At 35.7% G+C, this 20,280-nt stretch overlaps 3 protein-coding genes across 3 annotated transcripts; 1 reads left to right on the forward strand and 2 right to left on the reverse strand.

Annotated features, from left to right (window-relative positions):
• Positions 1–1,437: 1,437 nt before the first annotated feature.
• Positions 1,438–4,364, reverse strand: LOC145595571 (uncharacterized). Its single transcript, XM_081651984.1, has 2 exons — positions 2,150–4,364; positions 1,438–1,959 (listed from the first exon to the last, which is right to left on the reverse strand). The coding sequence occupies exons 1-2, from the start codon at positions 4,362–4,364 to the stop codon at positions 1,793–1,795; spliced, it is 2,382 nt and encodes a 793-aa protein (XP_081508110.1). The 3' UTR covers positions 1,438–1,792.
• A 1,285-nt stretch (positions 4,365–5,649) lies between these two features.
• Positions 5,650–11,086, reverse strand: LOC145594482 (arginyl-tRNA--protein transferase 2-like). The gene is made up of 6 exons (XM_081650789.1): positions 10,653–11,086; positions 9,972–10,010; positions 9,112–9,262; positions 7,521–8,648; positions 6,735–7,050; positions 5,650–6,469 (listed from the first exon to the last, which is right to left on the reverse strand). Exons 1-6 carry the CDS (start codon positions 10,771–10,773, stop codon positions 6,353–6,355), a joined length of 1,872 nt encoding a protein of 623 aa, XP_081506915.1. The 5' UTR covers positions 10,774–11,086; the 3' UTR covers positions 5,650–6,352.
• Positions 11,087–13,774: 2,688 nt separating this feature from the next.
• Positions 13,775–20,166, forward strand: LOC145595031 (uncharacterized). Its single transcript, XM_081651382.1, has 5 exons — positions 13,775–14,411; positions 14,611–14,722; positions 16,526–16,640; positions 17,386–18,582; positions 19,280–20,166. The coding sequence occupies exons 1-5, from the start codon at positions 14,210–14,212 to the stop codon at positions 19,529–19,531; spliced, it is 1,878 nt and encodes a 625-aa protein (XP_081507508.1). The 5' UTR covers positions 13,775–14,209; the 3' UTR covers positions 19,532–20,166.
• The last annotated feature ends 114 nt before the right edge of the window (positions 20,167–20,280 follow it).

Consider the following 20,280-nt stretch of genomic DNA (forward strand, 5'->3'; position numbering starts at 1 on the left):
GATCCACTATACTTTGGTCCCAAAAGATTCACCAAGTATATCTTCTAAAAATTGAAGAATATTATAATTGCTGGATTTGCAACTTTCATTGTACTGTATTATTATCAGCATGCTAGGAAAAAAAAAAAAAAAAAACTTATATGTCACGCATTAGCTTACACTCGTTAATTGAATGTCAAAGTACAACAACACTTTGTTAAATTAGGGTGGTTCACTTAATCACTTTCGGAGTGATTTTAGCTATGTACTTTGTAAGAAAATCAGAGAATTTTCAGTATGTTCTATTGTGCAATTATTTATTGTTAGAGTCTCTAAATCACTCCAAAATGCTTGTTTAAAATTCCCTTATCCCTTGCTCATAAACTTCTTACGAGTTTGAAAAAAAGTACATAAAATATTCTCATAGTAACATTCATATCTTCATCGATATTAACCTATCATCTTTCATTGTATCATGACAACATATCTTTGCATTATTCAATTGATGGCCTACATACTATTATCTATTGCTATCATACAACTCTTTATGAGCATTTCTTAATAATGTGTCTAAGGACATTAAGAAATGCTCATAAAAGAGTGAACAAAAACATAAACACTTGGCAAGTTGCTTGCTTAATTAAGGACATTACTCTAAACCAAACAATTTACATGTTTGAGATTAGTTGACTTACAAGGCTATATAGTTGGGCGAATCATTTGCTTTCATATGCAATTTTTTTTAACCTAGTCTAATTAGCAATATTTAATTAATAAAATTGCTATCATTTCAAGTGGATTTGGGAGTTGAGCTATGTAACGTGGGTTATCTATTGAGTAGTTGTTGACAAGCCCTATAAATGTGATATGATAAGAAATTAAGAAGTATATTCATAGTATGTCCATTATTAGTCCATTTGCACATCACTTTGTTGATAAAGCACTTTTGACAAGGAATGGCACATAAAATTTCAAGATTGATTGAGAATTAATTATTTATTGTTCATGGTCATGTAGACGCTAAGTTAGTCTATGATTTATTTCTAGCAGCTTCATTATCATCAAATTTTTTTAAAAAAAATCATAAAAAAAAAAAAAAAAAAAAAGAGAGAGAGAGAGAGAGAGTAGAGCTATTATTAAGAATTTAAGTTATTTTAATTTAATTACGGAGTATATGTTTATCTTCTCTATGAAATGGATTGCGGTATAAATAAATAGAGAGAATTTATGAAACTTCAGTTTTGAAGACTTAAAAAACTCCAGTTTTGCATTTAAAATTTGAAGACTTAAAAAACTCCAGTTTTGCAAAATGCAAATGGATTTTAGAGCATAGTTTTACTACGCATGTGATTGATGTCTTGAGGTAATATTTGTTTAGGGCATATTGGAATTGAACAAAGAAGATGATAAAGATCGTTACAAGAAGATACATTCATATCCAAAACAGAAGTATTTGTGAACAACAAAATTCTCTTAATCACAAAAATTAAAGTATATGATCTTGAAACTAGAATCCGTATAAAATCAGGTAAGTATTACAACTTGAGAAAGGTCTGTTCAAACGTCTTTATTATATCCAAAATTTTCCTGCCCCTTCCACGAAAATTCACATGGAATTAGTATATAATCTCAAATGCATTACAGGAATTATAAAGCTGTAACTGCAGGCGGAAATCGTTCCTCTGAGTGTTATCAAGAAATCCCACTGCCTTGAGAGCAGGGCGCAATGCTTTTACAAAGGACCGCGGTGAGCCAGTGATAATCACCACATTACACAATGAATGAATAGCTGAAAGCAATCTTATGTGATGAGCTAAAAACTCGAGTGACCAGGTGAATGAGCTTGTTTGTGTTTACTCCTATTCGGCTTCTGTGTTAGAGGTTGTGATTGGTACTGCTTGTCTGCAGTAACCCTTGTACTATGACCACGCGAACATAAAGCCGAAGGTCCATTCACATTCACTTTACCCTTTGCTTTCCCTGCAGAACATGCATTTGGTTTAGTGTGTATGAGATAAAAATTCTACAGAGTATAGTGAAAAAGTATGTTCTTTCCCTTACAAGATATGGGTATAAAGATGAGTTAGCAGTGCAGTGTAAACCATATTGGCATGACAGTAAACATACAAAACAAAACAAAACAAAACAATTTTAGTTGCACAGTGCTGACCTGGATCTTTGATGGTTCTGACACTACTAGTTTTTCTCAGAAACGGAACCTTCTTATCTGAGGCTTTCTTTTCTGAGCTCTCAGTACATGCCAGTCTTCTTTCACCGTGATTTTCAAAGGAATTAGATGTATTGCAGCTCTTCAGAGGAGAAGGCCGTTTCTTTTCAGGAATATTTTTGCAGAGTGACCTTGCATGTTGTGCTACCAAAGATGAGCGACCTGTTGCTAAGCTGTTTGCCTTTCTTAGACGTGAAACTTTCAAATCCGGGGTTTCCACAGACACGGACCTTGTATCATGTGTTTGCAAGAATTGGTCGTCTGTGGTTATGCCATTGACCCTCCTCAGAACTGAGAGTCTCTTCTCAGGAATCTCTAAGCACAATGACTGCGTGTCGTGGGCTGGTGATAATGAGTCTTCTAATACATTGTCAATCTCATCCATATGAGATCCGATAACAACCTCACTATGTGAATCCCAGCTCTTGTCTCCACTGATCCCATTAAGCTTCTCTTTCTCTGCTATTCTGTAGGAAAACAACTGAAATGGAATCAGCGAAACAGGAGTTACTGCAGCAATAGCCTCAGATTGGAACTTCTTCATGAACCCGGCTTCTATATCGCAAAAATCCACTTGAACTATTGATGGAATCTCAGGTTCTGCTAGATGAGGGTTCATCACAATCAACCTCTTGACATAACGTAGTATCCTACAAATTGATGAGAAACCTGGTCTCAGATTTGGATCTGTTTGCCAGCACCTTCTGGTCAAATTTGCAAGATACTTGGGCAAAGCAAACGGGAATAAAGGCCGTTCTCCTGCCTTTATATTTCTACTCATCTTATCTCCTTGAAGGTGGCCATCTTCGAAAGGAACTTTCCCTGTCAAAAGCTCAAAACAAAGCATCCCAAAGCTATAAACATCGGCTTTTTCAGAGTACTTGTATTTTCCACTACTCCCTGGCCTTTCTTGTTCAGTCAGTACCTCAGGGGCATGCCAAATAAAAGTGAAAACTTCATTTTGGTTTGGTGGGGGGACTCTAGCAGGCACACTTTTAACATCCTTCAAACCAAAACCAGAGATTTTCACATGAAAGTAACCATCTGAAGATGAATTTCTAGGCTTGATAACAACATTTGAAGGGTTCAGATCTCCATGATAAATCTTCTTAGAGTGTAGGTATTCCATGCCTCTCGCAATCTGAAGCATGATATCAACTGCAGCTGGGAAAGAAAAGGGCATCCGCCTTTTTGAACTAGAAACCTCTTTTATATGGCTGTTAAGATCCTTGCTCATCACCTCCATCACAAGGAAATACTCTTTTTTTTCCTCGTCGTGGAATCCACAAAGATACTGGACTACATTGGGGTGGGAAAGAGAGAGCAGAAAAGAAATCTCTGAATTCAACAAGGAAGGCTCCGCAAAAAAGTGTCTCAGAATAAAACTCTCCCCTAACCAATGTATCTCTTTAATCTGCATTCCTACACATATGCGCCTTCTCACATGATAATCCTTTGCTCCAGTTAAAATAGAACTAGGAAAGAGCGATTCTTCCCCATTCATCTTCTTCATAAGCAAGCCACTGAGCCGTTGATCTTGTTTACTCATTGTGAAAAAAGGCGAAACCTTCCTCTCCTTGATCATTTCAAGCAAAAGCCACTGATCCTCTTTCCAAACATTAGACATCCTATGCAAAATATCTTGGGAAATTAGATATTGTTTCCCATATTTCCACAAGAAAAGTTTTGGATCATTCCATGTCATATCATACTTGTTAGACAACATGATCCTCTTCTTCTTCATCTCATCTAAGTCGAGCCCTGATATTTCCCCTGCTGTTTCAATCGCCTCAACAACGATTGCAAAGTAGCAAAGCAAGTTATGCACATGAAATTCAACAGCATCTCGATTGTTATGTAAGTGCAGGGCCTTAACCCACCAATCCTTAGAACAATCCATGCATTGTTTCACATACGATTCTGCTTCCTTATATACTCTATATAGCTCCTTTAAAGGTTGATGTAACGCTTTCCATTTCGTGTTCTTCTCTTCTAATCTGAGGTTCAGCTTAATTTCTTCTGCTAATGTTTCAAAGGCTAAATTAAACATGTCAAACAACAAACTGCACTGTCTTCTGTTTATCTGAACATCGTCTTCTAATATCATTAAGGCCTTCATGCTTCCTAAAACTTCCCCTATTTGCCTGAATAGCTCCATATTTTCCTCAATGAAATCAATAATTTACAAAAACAGAAACAGTGCCTCTCTTTTGTGATCAAATTTTCTGGGTAATTATTTCAGATTTTGTATTATGTTATGCAACATAAAAAGAAATCTAGGCTAAGTCTTTACAATCACACCAACCTAACTCATCCTTTCCGATTACAAGAACCAATACACCTTGGTATGATTATTGTGGCAGAGATTCGCCCTGAACTCCGCCGCCTAATTAGCAATTAATCTGGGTCATTTCAAACAAATGTACTCTGTAACAAAATGGATGGATGATCATAAGATAATGTGCATTGTAAATTTGTAAAACCTATTGATCAATGTATAATGTAAACAAAAATGCGAAAAGAGAGTACAAAACAATATGTAATGATCATATAATATGAAAAGGAACAAAATTGTAATAAATACCTGTTGATCAATTTGTATTTAACGCTGAAGGATTTTTGTAAAACGAAATTGAGCGTTATGGAAATTAATTAATTAATTAATTATTAGTTGATTGTTTTGTCAGACTTTCATCAACAAAAAAAATTACTAATAGAAGAAATTAAGATACAAAAAAATGTATCTTCTCAAAAAAAAAAAGTATAATCTGGAAATTTAAATAATTAGAATCAGAATCAAATGGAAATTAGTTGCCAAATCACAGGTGGGGAAGAGAGAGATTATTATGAATCTAGAAATTCTGAAATGAACGACAGCAAATTTTAAAATTTTTATATTCGAGGATTAGAGGGAAATATATTTGTATGTGTTAAAATAGATTTTTTATGACCACTTGTTTTCCAAATTCTGGGATTACATAGTTGGTAAAAAATCAATATTTCGTACTCCCTCCGTCCCTAAATTACATTCCTATTTCTTGCATTTATTACTCACATAATAGAGAGAAGTAGGAATGTAATTTAGGGACGGAGGGATTACCAATTTATTTTTAAACAGAATATACTTTGTATGAAGTATTTCGGTTATTACTCGTATTACTTTGCATTTTTCGTACTCCGTACAAGATAAAATTTAATATAAAAAGAAACGTATAATGCTTCATTAAAGAGGGGCATTTGTAACTTAACTTTGATTTTTTAGTGTTACAATTACTTTGACCATTACGTGATATTGCACCTCTCTAAATACTACGGAGTATGTTGTGGTATAAATATTATTGCAGTATTCCATATTTAAAGGTTGGTTATACATACCTCGGTTACCGGTTGTAACAATTAAAACTGTCAGATTTGATCCACTATAAATTTGCTTAACAAATTAATTAAAAATAAAACATCAATATATTGCCATGTATATCAAGTCCTGTGAGATACAACGATGAATTGAAATAATCATCAATGAGGATTGGTGATTGGATCTCGTAATGGTACATGAAACTTGAAAAGGTGACATCAACACCGCGACAAGGCTCAGGTTAAACCATTGGTCTATGTGTGACAAGAGCAAGTCTTTGGTCAACTGGTCTAGCCTGTCGCATAACCCATTAACTCAGCAGAGCATATACTGCTGCTACTCTGAAGTCAGTATCAATCCTGAACAGTGGCAGAACATAAGTAATACAGGTGCCACCAGCGCGGTAGTGAGCCAGTGACACAATCACACAGGTTTTGATCAACTACGTTAACACTTGATAATATACCCAAATTGAAAAATTAGTTTCTTAGGACTAGTTGGGTGATTACCAATAAAGTCAAACAACTCCCAAGCAACAATACAACAACCAAGTATTAATCCTGCTTAAGTAAAGAACTCCAAATAAGACATACCCCATGGAGAAAGAACAGGATAAGAAAGCAAATGGAAACTCGATCCATCCAAAAGAGCAACCCTTTTTATGTAGCCACTCCATAAAATTATTCCAACATATGTATAGCATTAAATAAAAGGAGCATTGCCATCATAGCGCGCACACAGCAATGGAAGCAGGAACTGCCTGCTTTAAGCCATAATAAAAGATTAATGAACTAACCAAGCGAATAAACCATTTTTTCTGAGAGATGTGGCCCAACGACCTTCATGTATCTCAACAACTGGTTTTTCAGTTGTAATTGACCAGCTGGGCGAAGAGCATGTTGAAATTCCTTCAATCAAGTCAAACAAAGAAAAATGAACAGACTCCCATCAAAAAAAAAAAAAAAAAAAAAAAAAAAAAGAAAGAAAGAAAGAAAGAAAGAAAAATGAACAGACACAATGTCAACTACACATTCAAACTGAAACAAATCTAAAAAGAAGCCACTGCTTCTAGAGTACATGATATTCAAATAAATAAAAATAAAAAAATAAAAAAATCTGCTAACCAAAGACTTTTAGATAGAAGCATGCAATTCTACAAAATAATTTATATACCTGGTATCTAAGGCGAGTTCCACCCAGATCAAAAGGAATGCGACTAAAATCAACATTCTCAATTGGAGTTGAGGCAAGATCATTGGTTTCAAATGATTGTTCATCTTCTGATGAGCCAGAATCAAGCATGTTTTCCTCTTCACCCACATAAGCGTCATTCAAATCTTCAGCACTGGGGTCATCGTGCTGCTGATCCAAATGCTTTCCTGGTTCTTGGGTCGACACTGGATCCCTGTCTTGAATGTTGGTATAATCTGACAATACAGCATACCGTGATCTGTCAAGCAATGGTTTTGCAACATCATAAGGAACCCACCTACAAAAATACAAAAATTATCAGGTATTGTTAGGAAAAATAAATTACTAAATACTTTGTAACACTGTAACCAAAATCTTCAAAGCAAGAAAACAGACAAATCTATGCAGGTTTAAATGTCCAATTTTTAACAGAAAAGAATATCTACTCCTAATGCTTAAGCTTATCACCCAACCTGAATCCTCTCTCCCCAGTACCCCCACCCCCCAAGAAGAGAGAGAGAGAGAGAGAGACAAGCCCAACCTGCTTTTCATTGTTATACCACTAAGACCTCAGATACATGGAAAAAGAAGACCTGAAAGTATGCATTTTCTCAGACACAGGCACCAAAGAAGCGCTATGCAACTGATTATTCTATTATGGAAAAAAAAAAAAAAAAAAAAAAAAAAGAGTAATACAGCAACTCTATGCCCTAGAGGATTTATGCATGAAACACCACGCCAGTTATCATTTTCAGAAAAATAACTTACTCGTAACGAAGAGGACATAACAGTTCTGACGGCCAGTAAGCTGCTTTATATCTCATTTTGCTGCAGGAGTGAATGTAATAACCAAGATAATAGTATTGAAGACTAGGACAATGCCGTTGGTTTTCTTTTACACAATTTATCTCTTGCAAGGCAGAGTATTTACCAAGTGATAAAAAAGCAAAATCGGGATCCCAAAATAGATATTTGCTCGACAAGCTCTTAGGAAGGATATCTATTACCCCAACAGCAATGAGCCGCCCATCAATCCGATACTGTTGATGGAATGCACCAAATCCACAAGAAGGAACAGTATTATCACCAGTTGGAGGAACATATATCAAAGGTGAATCAACTAGAAACCTTCGATAAGACTCCGGATTGACATCACCAGGTTCATCATCGTGAACTTTTATCTGATATTTTTTATACAAGGCAAACTCCTCAGGATCAAAACTCGACCTATTTAAAAGGATTTCCAGTTTCCGCTTCTTTCTCTGAGTGTTTTCAGGTATCATGCCATGTCCTTTACTTTCTTGCTTCGGGGTTTCTCTGGAGATTGCAACTTGATGAGACTCTTTATCAGAACGGACCTCTTTTACCGCAGAGTAGAAGTTTAAGTGTCCATTGCAGGCTTTTATTGATAAATTAGGTACTTCTACAAGATGCTGTAAAGCATTTGCCAACTCTTCTGAAATATCTTTGGGGGATAAATCATATGAAGACCCTATTACAGCCAAACTGTCTTTCTTTGTCCCGACATCATTGGCATCTGACTTTGTCCGTCTCAATGTAGCTGCTAGCTGAAATGAAATACTGCTTGTATATAAGAGATCTTCTGATCCGTCAACCAACCGTCTCTTTTTGGTCTGGGAAACTTTTTTTACAATGCCTTTTGGATATTGAATATCACATGGTAAATCCTTACTTTTAACAAATGACTGGATGGCAACATCTATTTGCTTGGATAGATAATCCAATAGCTCCTCATCCTTGGTATTCTGCTCATGTCTTCCTAGAGATTCCATTTGTGATGAGCTGGACAATGTATCACCGTGAGCATGTACTTGTGACTCCCCTGATTTATCTGCAAGTTCTTGTTTTTTACCATCCCATATTCCGTCAAGGTACCTACCCATTGATTCATATCGATGAGCAGAACACGGAGAAAAAAAAAAGAAGACGAAGTTGAAGACTATTATCATCAGGCCAGGGAAAGAAAAAAGTCGGGTGCTTCTGTAAGGCAAATTTACCAACTCGTACAAAAGGAAATCACATATGGGAAAGGTATATTAGTCAAGGGATAAAAGATGCCAGAAGGCCCAGAAGTAAGCAGTGGTTAATCACATATCAAGTATTTCGGATTAGATAGTCTCTAGCTACATGGGTGTTATGCCATTATTAATGCTGTTGCATAGTTTCTAAAAATTACTTGTGATAAACTTTTTCCAAAATTTGTTAAGAAATGAGAAGTTTTGAAGATAAACATAAGGATACTTAAAAGTTTATTTTTTTCAGCTATGAAAAAACAATAAAGTCTGCCTTCACATGAACTCCATGTTAAATTGAAGTATGAGAAAGTCTCCAATCATACCTTTGCATTCGCTTAGACACCCGAATTTGTTCTTTAGAAGGTGAAAATTTATCAGCTTTCAGTCTTATGGTATATGCAGGGCAGCATGTTGTTTCCATCTCAGGTTTGTACAGATAACAGCCGGATCTTCTCCAACCTCGGTCCAGAAGATCTGAGAAAGATGCATCAAAGAACCCAATGTAATTACAAAACAAATCCAAAGCACTAGCAACTAAGAATAGATGTTGAATGCTTTTGCAGGGCAATTTAGCAGGCCAATTAAAATCCACAAAAGAATTTCCCCAAGTTGTGCAACGAAGCATATTCACACTTGAGCCACACAAAGCCTTCATCAATCTATTTAGCCAATGAATACTAATGTCATGTCCACATCTTAACACCATTCAAATATAACAGATCTTAGCTACAGACGGACGGATCGATTATCACAGGTACAGGGGCAATCATAAAGGCATCTCTCTACATCATCATCAAGTTTTTTCATTTCTTTACAACTGCCCTTTACAAGTAACTCAAACGTGGAACTAGGTAAGAAGGGTCTTTCCCTGCTCAATTTCTGTTACAAGAAAGACGGAAAATATATGCACTTGAGATACTGCAGGACATTGGTGAGTTTCCATTATATTTGGCATCTCTTCGATCTTCAATTACTTTTCAAAAAGCTCATTTCTTAACAAATAAATCAAGCACTAACTTAACCATGTCAAAACATCATTACACCTCAATGATGCAAGAATGAAAATACCATAAACATAAAGAAGATAATCAATCCCTTATACTAGCACAAATCTCAGCCACATGATTGTATTAACTAAAACATAATACAATTATAATTATGACAAGATGCCAAAGATACCAACCTTGATAATCATAAACTGTAAGGCTGTTTGCCAATAAACCTGCGAAAAAAATGAATTATTGAGTATGTATAAAGAGTTAACGCAGATGTTACAAACATGATCATCTAAACTATATATAGGACAAAATCCATCCTTTCTACTCGTATTCATCATACTATCGTATCCATATCTAATTCAAGGTAACTAACAGTTTCCTACATGTTTGTAAGATATGTTAATTTCAACAGCATTTTTCTCCAGATGATAACCTTATGCAACAAAATAATGCATTTTACTCAATACTTCACTCATCACTCCCAATAATATATAAATGATTTGTGTTTCATTGAGTTTCAGACACCGAGGCCGAATATAGTATACTCCAACACTTTGATACATTGCCTTTTCTATCATTTAATTCCTCAATGTGAATGAACAAATATAAAATTTACACACAAAATAAACGCATAACATCTATTAAATTCATAAAATCACGCAAAATCGTAAATTTTTCCACAAAATCAGAAGAAATCATCACCAGTCATCCTATCGCCTTTAGTCCTAATTTACAATGTATAATCAAATTGCCATGATTTTTCACAAATCAATTACTGTAGATAACATAATCATCGGATTAAGAAAACATGATCAAGCAAAAAATTCAGCTTAATTTCAAAAATTAATCATAGATTAGAGATAAACCATGAGTGACACTGGAACGACGGCCGGATTTACAGTAACCGCAGGTTGAGCGACGCCTTCCGCAGTCAACAACGACGCTGTCGCCGCCGCCGCTGCTGCTACTCGCTCCACTTCTCCTCATTCTTCTACCTCAATTCAGAATTACAGCTTCCAAATTAGATTACAAAAATCGAATTTCCAGAATTTGAAGATCAGATATTCTACTTGATTTGATTTGATTATTTTGGTTGTCTGAAAAAATAAATTGATAAAACCCTTGAGTTTTCTGATTTCTTTTGGACTTGGAATCGAAATTGAGATATCTGACTTTATTGTATTGTTTTTATAATTATATGAGGGGAGAAATATGGGAAATGAAAGTCTTTTAAAATGGAGGTTGTAATTTAAAAAGAATAGTGCTCAACTGGTCAAGCCGGCCGGAAAGTAAACGAGTTTTGAAGAATTATTGATGAGATGAAATGCTCTTGTGACGTCTCAAATATTCCATTATAATGAGTAAATGACTTAGGGCGTGTTAATTTCAGTTTAACTCCAATCAGTTTAATTTAGTTTTTTTTTTTTTTTTTTTTTTTTTGATGGACAGTTTAATTTAGTTTAGTTCACTTCAATTTTAATTTTCAATGGACATTATATATCATCAATAGTTTTAATCGGACTTGAGTAAGAAATTATAAAAAGATAATATTTTAAAAAGTATTGTTGGAATATTTCCAATAATTATGTTAGGTGTGGGATGCTATCCCACATGGAAAGAATAAGAAGGTATTGTATTGTTTATATTGTAAATAATTGGGTATGACCGTATGAGTTATGAAATGGGCTAAGTGGTGTTATGGACAAGTGGGCTAAGTGGTGTTATATATTTATAATCAAAGACTTAGCACTTGGCCACTTGACACGGACACAGAAATAAATTAACTGCTCATTCTTATCCTTTCGTATAACTGCCAAAATTTGATCACGTGTTCTTCGTATACGTGCTCTTAATTTCCCTCTCTCATAAAATATTCAGTTCAGTTTAGTTCAGTAAATGTGAACAGACCCTTAATCATGTTGAATTTCACTCATTACTTATATAGGAAATCTTCCATAGGCATAAAGTAAAACGTCTTTGCCTTTTTTCCATCTGCTTCTTTGCCTCAACTCAAGCAACATAGATTCCATGTCTCCATGATTTCCATCTAGCTAGCCACATGTTTTCCCACGAGATCATTTTAATATTGGCTTGGCCATATAATTCATTTTCCCAACTTTTTTGTCACTTGTTTTTCAAGATGTAGTTTTTTTTTGGAGTGATTTGGTTTAAGCTAAATGTGACATAAATTTAAGATTTTCTACATAAATATTTGGTAAACAACTCATTTCAAAAGGTCTAATCTGGTGCATATACTCCTTCATGCTCATGTTTAGAAACGAACATGGAAAGATAAAAGAAGACATGTACTCAAACACAAAAATACAGTATCGTTGCGGGTGTATTACTCATCCAAGCAAGCACCTTAATAAGTATATACTCTTGTATTAAATTTAAAACGACTAATATTTATTTACTTGTATACATTTTTAGTATGTGTATTCTTGCATGAATTCGGCCTCTTGACAAAGTTTTAGTGGTTGTATTTAGGGCCTGTTCTCATTGACTGAACTCAGCTGAATTGAACTGAACTGAACTGAACTCAGCTGAACTGAACTGAACTGAAATAAATATTTTATAAGAGAAGGAAATTAGGAGCTGAACTGAACTGAACTGAACTCAGCTGAACTGAACTGAACTGAACTCAGCTGAACTGAACTGAACTGAACTGAACTCAGCTGAACTGAACTGAACTGAACTGAACTCAGCTGAACTGAACTGAACTGAACTGAATTTCAACATAAGATAACAGGCCCTATACTTTGTATGATATATCAAGTAATATACCAACTATCAAATAATCCCTCAAACGATCCCTAATGTGAAGAACAAAAAATCTTGAACTTTGACTTTTTCAAATAAAAAGTCAACTATAACCTTGCTAATAATTGCACATATATGTGTACAGACTAAAATTATAGTTTGTATACTTTATTTTGTTATAAAAAATAACAATATGAAATTATACTTGTAAGACATTAAGTTTTTCCCAAAATCTTGTATAGTAAATTCATAATATAAAATGCATAAGCTACTTGTAATTCTTGATGATTGTTAATTTTGAACGAAGGCATTAGTAAAAGCTACCATTTAAATCCTATTTAACTCAACTAATCAAATGACACCCATGATTGTCATACAATTGAGTGTTGCTACCCTTACATAGACATTAGACCTATATTCATTTGTGCTATGGTTTTTGAGATATATGTTATTTTAGGTTAAATGTTCTTAAATACTACGGGTACTAAATAAAATTTCATACGGAGTAATACTTTGTATCAACTTACAATAGGCTTTACTACTTAATTATATGTATTAAAGGTCATATTATTGGCTTTATAGATACAATTTGTTAAAACTCCATATTAGTATTTCTAAAACAAAGGGAGTGCAAGTGTTAATTCAAGTACTTAGGTCGGCTTCGATTAGATCAGGTTAGGTCGAGTTTATTTTAAAGTTGAGTAATTCTAAATCATTGTGTCCATACGAATCGATACTCTTATGTGAATTGGGTTTTTCATGTCATATCAGATCGGATTAGTTTTTGATACCGATTGCTGAGTACACCGAATCAATCTTTGAAGTTTTGAACACAAAAGCATTAATGACAATTGGCAAAGAGTAGGACCAACCCCACCACTCCACCCATGAAGTAACAAGTACTCAAAAACTCCTCAAGGACTAAAAAGAGAATCCAACAAAAGACACACACAACACAAACCTGGGAGTTGGCCCATATTCACCATTAATTAATCATTAGCATCTTGATCTGACTATTAATTATTTTTATAATTTGGTTTACATGTCGTTTTATCCTAATCTCTTCTTACCAAAAATTCATCCTTTTTTCTCTCTCATCTTTCCTTAAATTGAAATCCAAACAATACTACTTTCCTACCCCCCACTCTCCCCTCTTATTTTATTATTCCCCATTTTACCCATCACTTTCATCTCTATTTACATCCTTGCCACTCTTTCTCTCTCCTCTTTCATCTTCAAATATTTATTTCTCTCTCCTCTCTCTTAATGTTAGCTCATTCAAACTCCAAAACAGTTCTTCTGTTCAAAGCATTCAAATTCAAATTACTTGATCTTCAAACTATATTTAATTTTCCAGAAACTTCTTCTATTTATTCTACTGATTTAGGTTTAATTTATTGTTTTCATCTCAAGTTTCTGCAAAAAAAAAAAACGCTCATTTCATCAGTTATTCAGCTGATTGAACTGCGACATTTTCAGCGTTTTAGGTTTGATGCAGATCTCTGAGTTCGATTAGCAGTTTGTGGAAATCTGAGGTTGTGATTTTGCAGTTTGATTGGTGTAATTTCTGGTAAGATTGATGAGAAATTAGGGATTTTATTTTTGTTGTGGTTGAGCTTCGTAATTTGTGCTAGGGTTTTTGAGAAATTGAATATTTGCGATGAATCGGAGTTTTAGAGGTCCTGAAACGCTAATGCCGTCGATTAGACCTAGGGTTCCGCAGCTCAAGAGTCACCATTCTTCGACTACGATGAGAGAGAAAGAAGACGACCTCGCATTGTTCCTTGAAATGCGAAAACGTGAGAAGGAGAAAAACGATCTTATGCTACTTCAAGATTCTGGTGAATTAGATGAATCTTTAGGTATACTTTCTATTTTTGGATTTTTCTTTTTGAAATATAAATTGGTCTTGGTTGATAGTGTTTGTTGACTTCAGTAGTTGCTATTGTGATTGTTTCTGTTTTTAATTGGTTGATTTGATGATGTTGTGGAGCTATTGGTTTCGGCGATTTCGGTATCTTTTTTCTGATTGTTTGCTATGATTGTTGATGGATTTTGTAGTGTCACAACCAGGAAGTTCACCGTTGTTCAATATTCCGTCTGCCACAACTGTGAGGAAGACGGGCCCTGATGAGTTTTTGAATTCGGATGGTGATAAGAATGATTATGACTGGTAAATCTAGCATTCCTTTATCGAAAGATTTGATTTTAGGTTGTTGATGTATATTGTACATGTAGTATGATATGGTTTGCATCTAACTTTGAATATGTTAGTTGTTTAAGATTGCATTTTGCTTAATTTGGAGATATGTTAAGTTGATGTATTATCAATCATTACTTTGTATTCGAGTGCTCTTATATGTTGCTGCTTCCACTTGAAGCAAAATCCAACAATAATTATGGGTGCCTTTTCAGAACAAAATGGAAAGTGCATTTTCCATTTTTCAAGCTAACACCTTAATACACGTGATCTTGTCCATATTATCACAAGATTGGGTATTTGGGTTAGATTATATGGTAGATAGGTTACCCAAAAGTTTGGAAATTGAATTTAGGATGAGATGAAAATTTTAAGACAGGCCACATACTTCAGTGATTAGGATTTACGGAGTAGAAAGTTTGAGGGCTGTACAAATATAGTGACAGATGATATTTGAACGTGTAAGAACTATCCGTCCATTATGCCTCATGATGGATAATGATATATCAGCTATACTATGTTTCTCACCATCCTACCTCTTGTACCAAATGATGGCAACCTTGTCTACGAATTTTCATGGATGATACATCATACATAGCAAGAAGTAATAGCTTATGGCTTCATGTTTCTGAGGAACCGATTGTTCTGGACATCTTGGAGAGATGAGGCTGTTAGGAAAATTTTCTGAACAAACTAAAGGCCTAGAGATTCAGAATTTTATGTCAGATTGTAATGGAAAAACGTTTGTGGAGGGAATGTTTACCGAAGAATGACATGTACAAGAAAGTGTATAGGATGATTGCTGTAATCCATCTGTTACCCCCTGAAAATATAGATAATGATATCATTAGCATCCTCTGTTTGAATAGAAAATCAAATGGATATTAAGAAGATTTAAAGAAAAATTTACTCTTTGCTTCCAACATTGATAGAGTGTATAGATATATATGTTAAGAATATTATCAAAATGAGTTTGCAATTCAAAGCAGTTTATCGAAGCAGTTTATCGATACCATAAAGGAAATAAAGATAGCGTGCATTCTCTTCATTTAATTTCACCTATATGGGAATTTATCTGAACCTACATTTTGAACTTATTTTAGTTGTACATGGAACTTTGTTATATTCTTAAATTTAACTTTTTATTTTACTTGTTTTTCCTAAATTAACTTATTTGAACTAATCAGAATTTCATAAATTAATTTTTCTAAATTTGACTTATATTGAAACATGCTGAGGAGAATTTAGCCTTATCCAGGAAGTTTCCAATTTTGAACACAGGACTGCTATTTTTAGCTATTATTTTTGCTTTAATATTCCGTGGTTGCCTAAGGGGCTAAGGTAGCTGAAGCTTCAGCCTGTAACCAGCTGTCTACCTTGACTGCTGTACATCTGGAGGCATTCTGTTATGTTAGTTTGTTTTTCGCGTGCATTGAGTGGTGGGATGTCTGATTTTGGTACTAGTAAAGTAGTAATGATGTTTTAATGGACCATAATAGGCTTGTTTTAACTGTTGTTATCTTTTTATAGTGCCTTTGAAGTAAAATGGATTAAAATTCGAGAGGTTTTCAGACTTCATAGCTAGGTTTTTTTTTGTTTTTGATTTTTTTTATATATATAGCATAATTGGAGCAAGCTCAGTGCAGACTTGTAAATTTTTTGGTTATGAGATTTATAGGATTAGTTAAGGTGAAAAAATTGCATTTCATTTTTGGGATTTTGTCTCTTTTTTCGTACTACAAAGGCTTCTTACCAGCATTCACTTTCCCATTTCAGGCTTCTGACCCCTCCTGGTACACCTCTCTTCCCTTCACTGGAGATGGAGTCAAGAAAGGCCTACATGGATGACGCAGAAGCTCCGAAAGCTCAACCTACCGCACTGAGATCAAGAGTAAGAATAAAGATGTCCAACACTGGATTATATAAACACAATGACAACTGAATAATCCCAAGTAGCTTACTTCTTATATGAAAGAGAAAAATGCATGTATCACATGAAATTCTACGAGTCAAAGGGAGAGGCTGGGTTTGGGTTTTTTCGTTGAAGGCAAGATGAGTAAGCTGGAATCTCTTCTCTGTGAGGGAAATTAATATCTCATGAAGCCCTTTTCATTGCTTAAAGTAATAAAGTATAGTGTGTCCTTCCTTGATATTTAAAATTTATTAATGTAGTAAATGGCACAAATGGGTGGAGAGAAGCCTTTATTGCTTGAATGAGCTGCATGTATTGTTGTGTATATATCATCCCTGCAGGACACCTGTCCAAAAATATGAGCACAGATAGGCCATTATGGTCACTTAAGTACCTAATCTCTTTTTATGGAAGGCTTTCTAGTTTTCCGATTATAACCATAATTGATGCTTGTCCTTAATATTTGTACAATGTTTTGTTGAGATCTGATAGTCCATAGTCCGTAATTAAGTTTAGCATTACAACTGTATTAATTATCGCTAACCTTTTACTTTCATGGTGATCATCTTATTTTTTGATGTTCTTTGATAAGTTTCCAAAAAGGAGAGAGAATGACTATAATGGGGAATTGGAGGGAAGTGGGCAGTGATGTTTCTTAATCTTATAAACATACATTATGTGATCCTATTTTTTCTAAGCTCATCTATTTCAACTGTGAATATAGTTTGGAAACTCCCAGACAGAGACTACAGGAAGAAGCAGCTTGATGCCAAGGCAGCCAAATGCATCCTCAGGGTTGACATCTTCAGCTTCAGGAATACGGAGGCCTTCTTCATCAGGGGGCCCAGGGTCAAGGCCACCTTCATCAGGGGGTCCAGGGTCGAGGCCCCCCTCATCAGGTGGTCTAGGTTCTAGACCAGTGACACCAGGGGGTGGATCTAGACCTGCGACGCCAACTGGCCGGTCTACAGTGACGTCTTCTAAACCTTCAAGACCATCTACACCAACTTCTCGGGGCACACTTTCTTCTTCTAAGCCCACACTACACTCCTCTTCCCCCAAGCCCTCTGGTTCATTGACATCAGCTCGATCCACAGCTTCTGTGACATCCACCAAGTCTGCAGGTCCATCAAGATCCTCGACCCCAACAAGATCCACAAGGACTTCAGCTCCATCAGCTGGGCCATCAAGATCTTCCACTCCTACTAGGCCCACCGCTAGATCTTCAACTCCAACGAGGCCTACTGCCAGATCTTCAACCCCAACGGCTCGACCTGCAGTTCCTACATCCCGACCTACATCCAGGGCATCAACTCCAACTCGTCGTACGTCGTCGTCAAGTGTTCCCAGTGTTACCGCATCTCTTAACAAGTCATCTTCTTCGATTAGTAGTAAGTCAGTGGGTTCAGCACCATCTAGGAATACCGTGCCTTCGCGTGGTACATCTCCAACTGTTAGATCTCGGCCATGGAATCCATCTGAGATGCCTGGTTTTTCATTAGATGCTCCGCCAAATTTGAGGACCACCCTCCCTGATAGACCCCTTTCAGCTGCTCGGGGTAGACCTGCAGCCCCCGCTGCACGTTCTGCTTCTATGGAGCCTGCCAGTAATGGAAGGGCAGGCAGACGTCAGTCTTGTTCACCTTCTAGAGGGCGGGCCCCTAATGGTGGCATACACTCTAGTGGAAGTTCTGTCCCTGCGGTAAATCGAGGACATTCCAAAGTAAATGAAGATGTGAGTCCTGTAGTTATTGGGACAAAGATGGTTGAGAGGGTGATTAACATGAGAAAGTTGGCCCCACCAAGACAGGATGACAAACATTCTCCTGGCTTATCTGGAAAGTCGGCTTCATCACCTGATAGCTCTGGCTTTGGACGGTCACTTTCTAAGAAGTCCTTGGATATGGCTATACGGCATATGGTAAGTTCATCAATTTTTCTGTCATCATTTGTAATAAGTAATATATGTTTCTTTTGCGTAATCATTCAACACATCCTCTAAAATTCTCTCATGACATCATCATCTCAGCTTCTTTGATTGTGAATGTGTAGGGTTTATCATGTAAAGCACTGTTTTACCTCATGTTGATCTTCAAAGGCTAATTCTGATGAAAAACTTAGTTGCCGCTATTAAATTATAAAGATATCAACCACTTTGCAGTAGACATGCTAAGCCTAATGCTAAGCTGTCAAACTTGTGGAGAGACTGATTAAAGACTTTTTTTTCTTTTTAATTATGCAGCCAAGAAAAGAAATGTGTATTTTTCAGAAAACTATTTGTCAACATGATGTATAGCTTCATCCTCACCTAGTCACACACTCACACTACTTATTTAGAAAATGTTTTGTCGAGGGTCTTATGAAAGTATCTACTATCTAGGCAATTATTGTAGGTGTATTAGAAACAAGGCTATTTATATTTAGACCTCTTCATGATTTGTATAGTTTATCAATTTTGTTAGATTAGAAGCAGGCTGCTTACATTTGAACTCTTCAGACCCTGCTTACATTTGACCTTTTTAGGCCCTGCATAGATGGGTTATAAATTCGAATTATATTTTGTAATGTGCATTTTGCTGGTACTTGCAATTGCTTCATGATTTATGTATCTTGTGTAGGATATAAGGCGAATTATCCCTGGTAACTTGCGGCCATTGATGACAAAAATTCCAGCTTCTTCTATGTACAGTGTGAGATCAGGGCCTACAGGAAGCAGGACTGCTAGTGTTTCTGATTCACCTCTTGCCACAAGCAGCAATGCCAGTTCCGAGCTCAGTGTTAATAACCATGCTGGACATGGTAGCGAATTGGAAGATGACCTTATCAGCGATCGGGGTGGTCATGCTTCACCTACCATACATGATAGGTGACATTCTGACAATGTGTTCCCAAAAATCTTCAAACGCATTTCTTTGTCTGGCGGTTTTGGATGTCATCAGCAAATCCAGGGGAATTCAGAAACAAAGTGGTTTCTTAACGGATTTGCAGGCTGTTGTGATGTATGTGTGTAAAGTTATCAAGCATCTGCAAAATTTAATTTTATAATTTAACGGCCCTTGTACTATTAGAACTTATTAGCTGAATTATCCTTGTAGCTGACTTTTCGGACATCTTGTCATCTACTGATATATTGGTATGCTAACTATGAAGATCATTGATTCACCACAACAGTTGCTGTAGATTGTGTAAGCTTGAAGACTGAGACTTGTATGACCAAATGCACCTACCACGACACTGCAAGAAAGGCAAAAGGGGAAATTTAAAAAGCGGTTGAGTTTTCTTAGAGGTTAACCTTCACCTTATTTTTTTTTTTTTTGGTTGATTGGAGAGTACATAGTAGAACAAAACATTATTCTTGCAGTGGTTTGCTTCATTGTCCTGTTAAACTAAAATGAAAAATGCACATGTGGCTTAAAAAGTTAGCCTCATGGATTTGGATGAATTCATAAACTTGTGCTTAAAAGTTTCCTTGTGGGTTTTGCTTCTCTATTAAATTTTCTGAGAGGATTCAAGTAGAGATTTTGCAAAGCTGATAATTGACACCAAGTGCTACTCCGTCCAATTCATATTATTCTTCCTACTTAGAATCCTTTTGTGAAACAAAATTAGTCAAAATAAG

This window comes from Chenopodium album, chromosome 19 (assembly GCF_948465745.1).
Source record: "Chenopodium album chromosome 19, dcCheAlbu1.1, whole genome shotgun sequence".
In the NCBI taxonomy this organism is placed as follows: Eukaryota; Viridiplantae; Streptophyta; class Magnoliopsida; order Caryophyllales; family Amaranthaceae; genus Chenopodium; species Chenopodium album.

Excerpts from the sequence above, each read along its gene's own strand:
- LOC145595571 (XM_081651984.1), bottom strand. The coding sequence starts at position 4,364 with ATGGAGCTATTCAGGCAAATAGGGGAAGTTTTAGGAAGCATGAAGGCC. Across the intron at positions 1,960-2,149 it reads CAGAACCATCAAAGATCCAG|GGAAAGCAAAGGGTAAAGTG; the intron begins GTCAGCACTGTG and ends CATGTTCTGCAG.
- LOC145594482 (XM_081650789.1), bottom strand. The coding sequence starts at position 10,773 with ATGAGGAGAAGTGGAGCGAGTAGCAGCAGCGGCGGCGGCGACAGCGTC. Across the intron at positions 10,011-10,652 it reads TCGTTCCAGTGTCACTCATG|GTTTATTGGCAAACAGCCTT; the intron begins GTTTATCTCTAA and ends TTTTTTTCGCAG. Across the intron at positions 8,649-9,111 it reads GTGTCTAAGCGAATGCAAAG|GTACCTTGACGGAATATGGG; the intron begins GTATGATTGGAG and ends ATCAATGGGTAG.
- LOC145595031 (XM_081651382.1), top strand. The coding sequence starts at position 14,210 with ATGAATCGGAGTTTTAGAGGTCCTGAAACGCTAATGCCGTCGATTAGA. Across the intron at positions 14,412-14,610 it reads TGAATTAGATGAATCTTTAG|TGTCACAACCAGGAAGTTCA; the intron begins GTATACTTTCTA and ends TGGATTTTGTAG. Across the intron at positions 18,583-19,279 it reads ATATGGCTATACGGCATATG|GATATAAGGCGAATTATCCC; the intron begins GTAAGTTCATCA and ends TATCTTGTGTAG.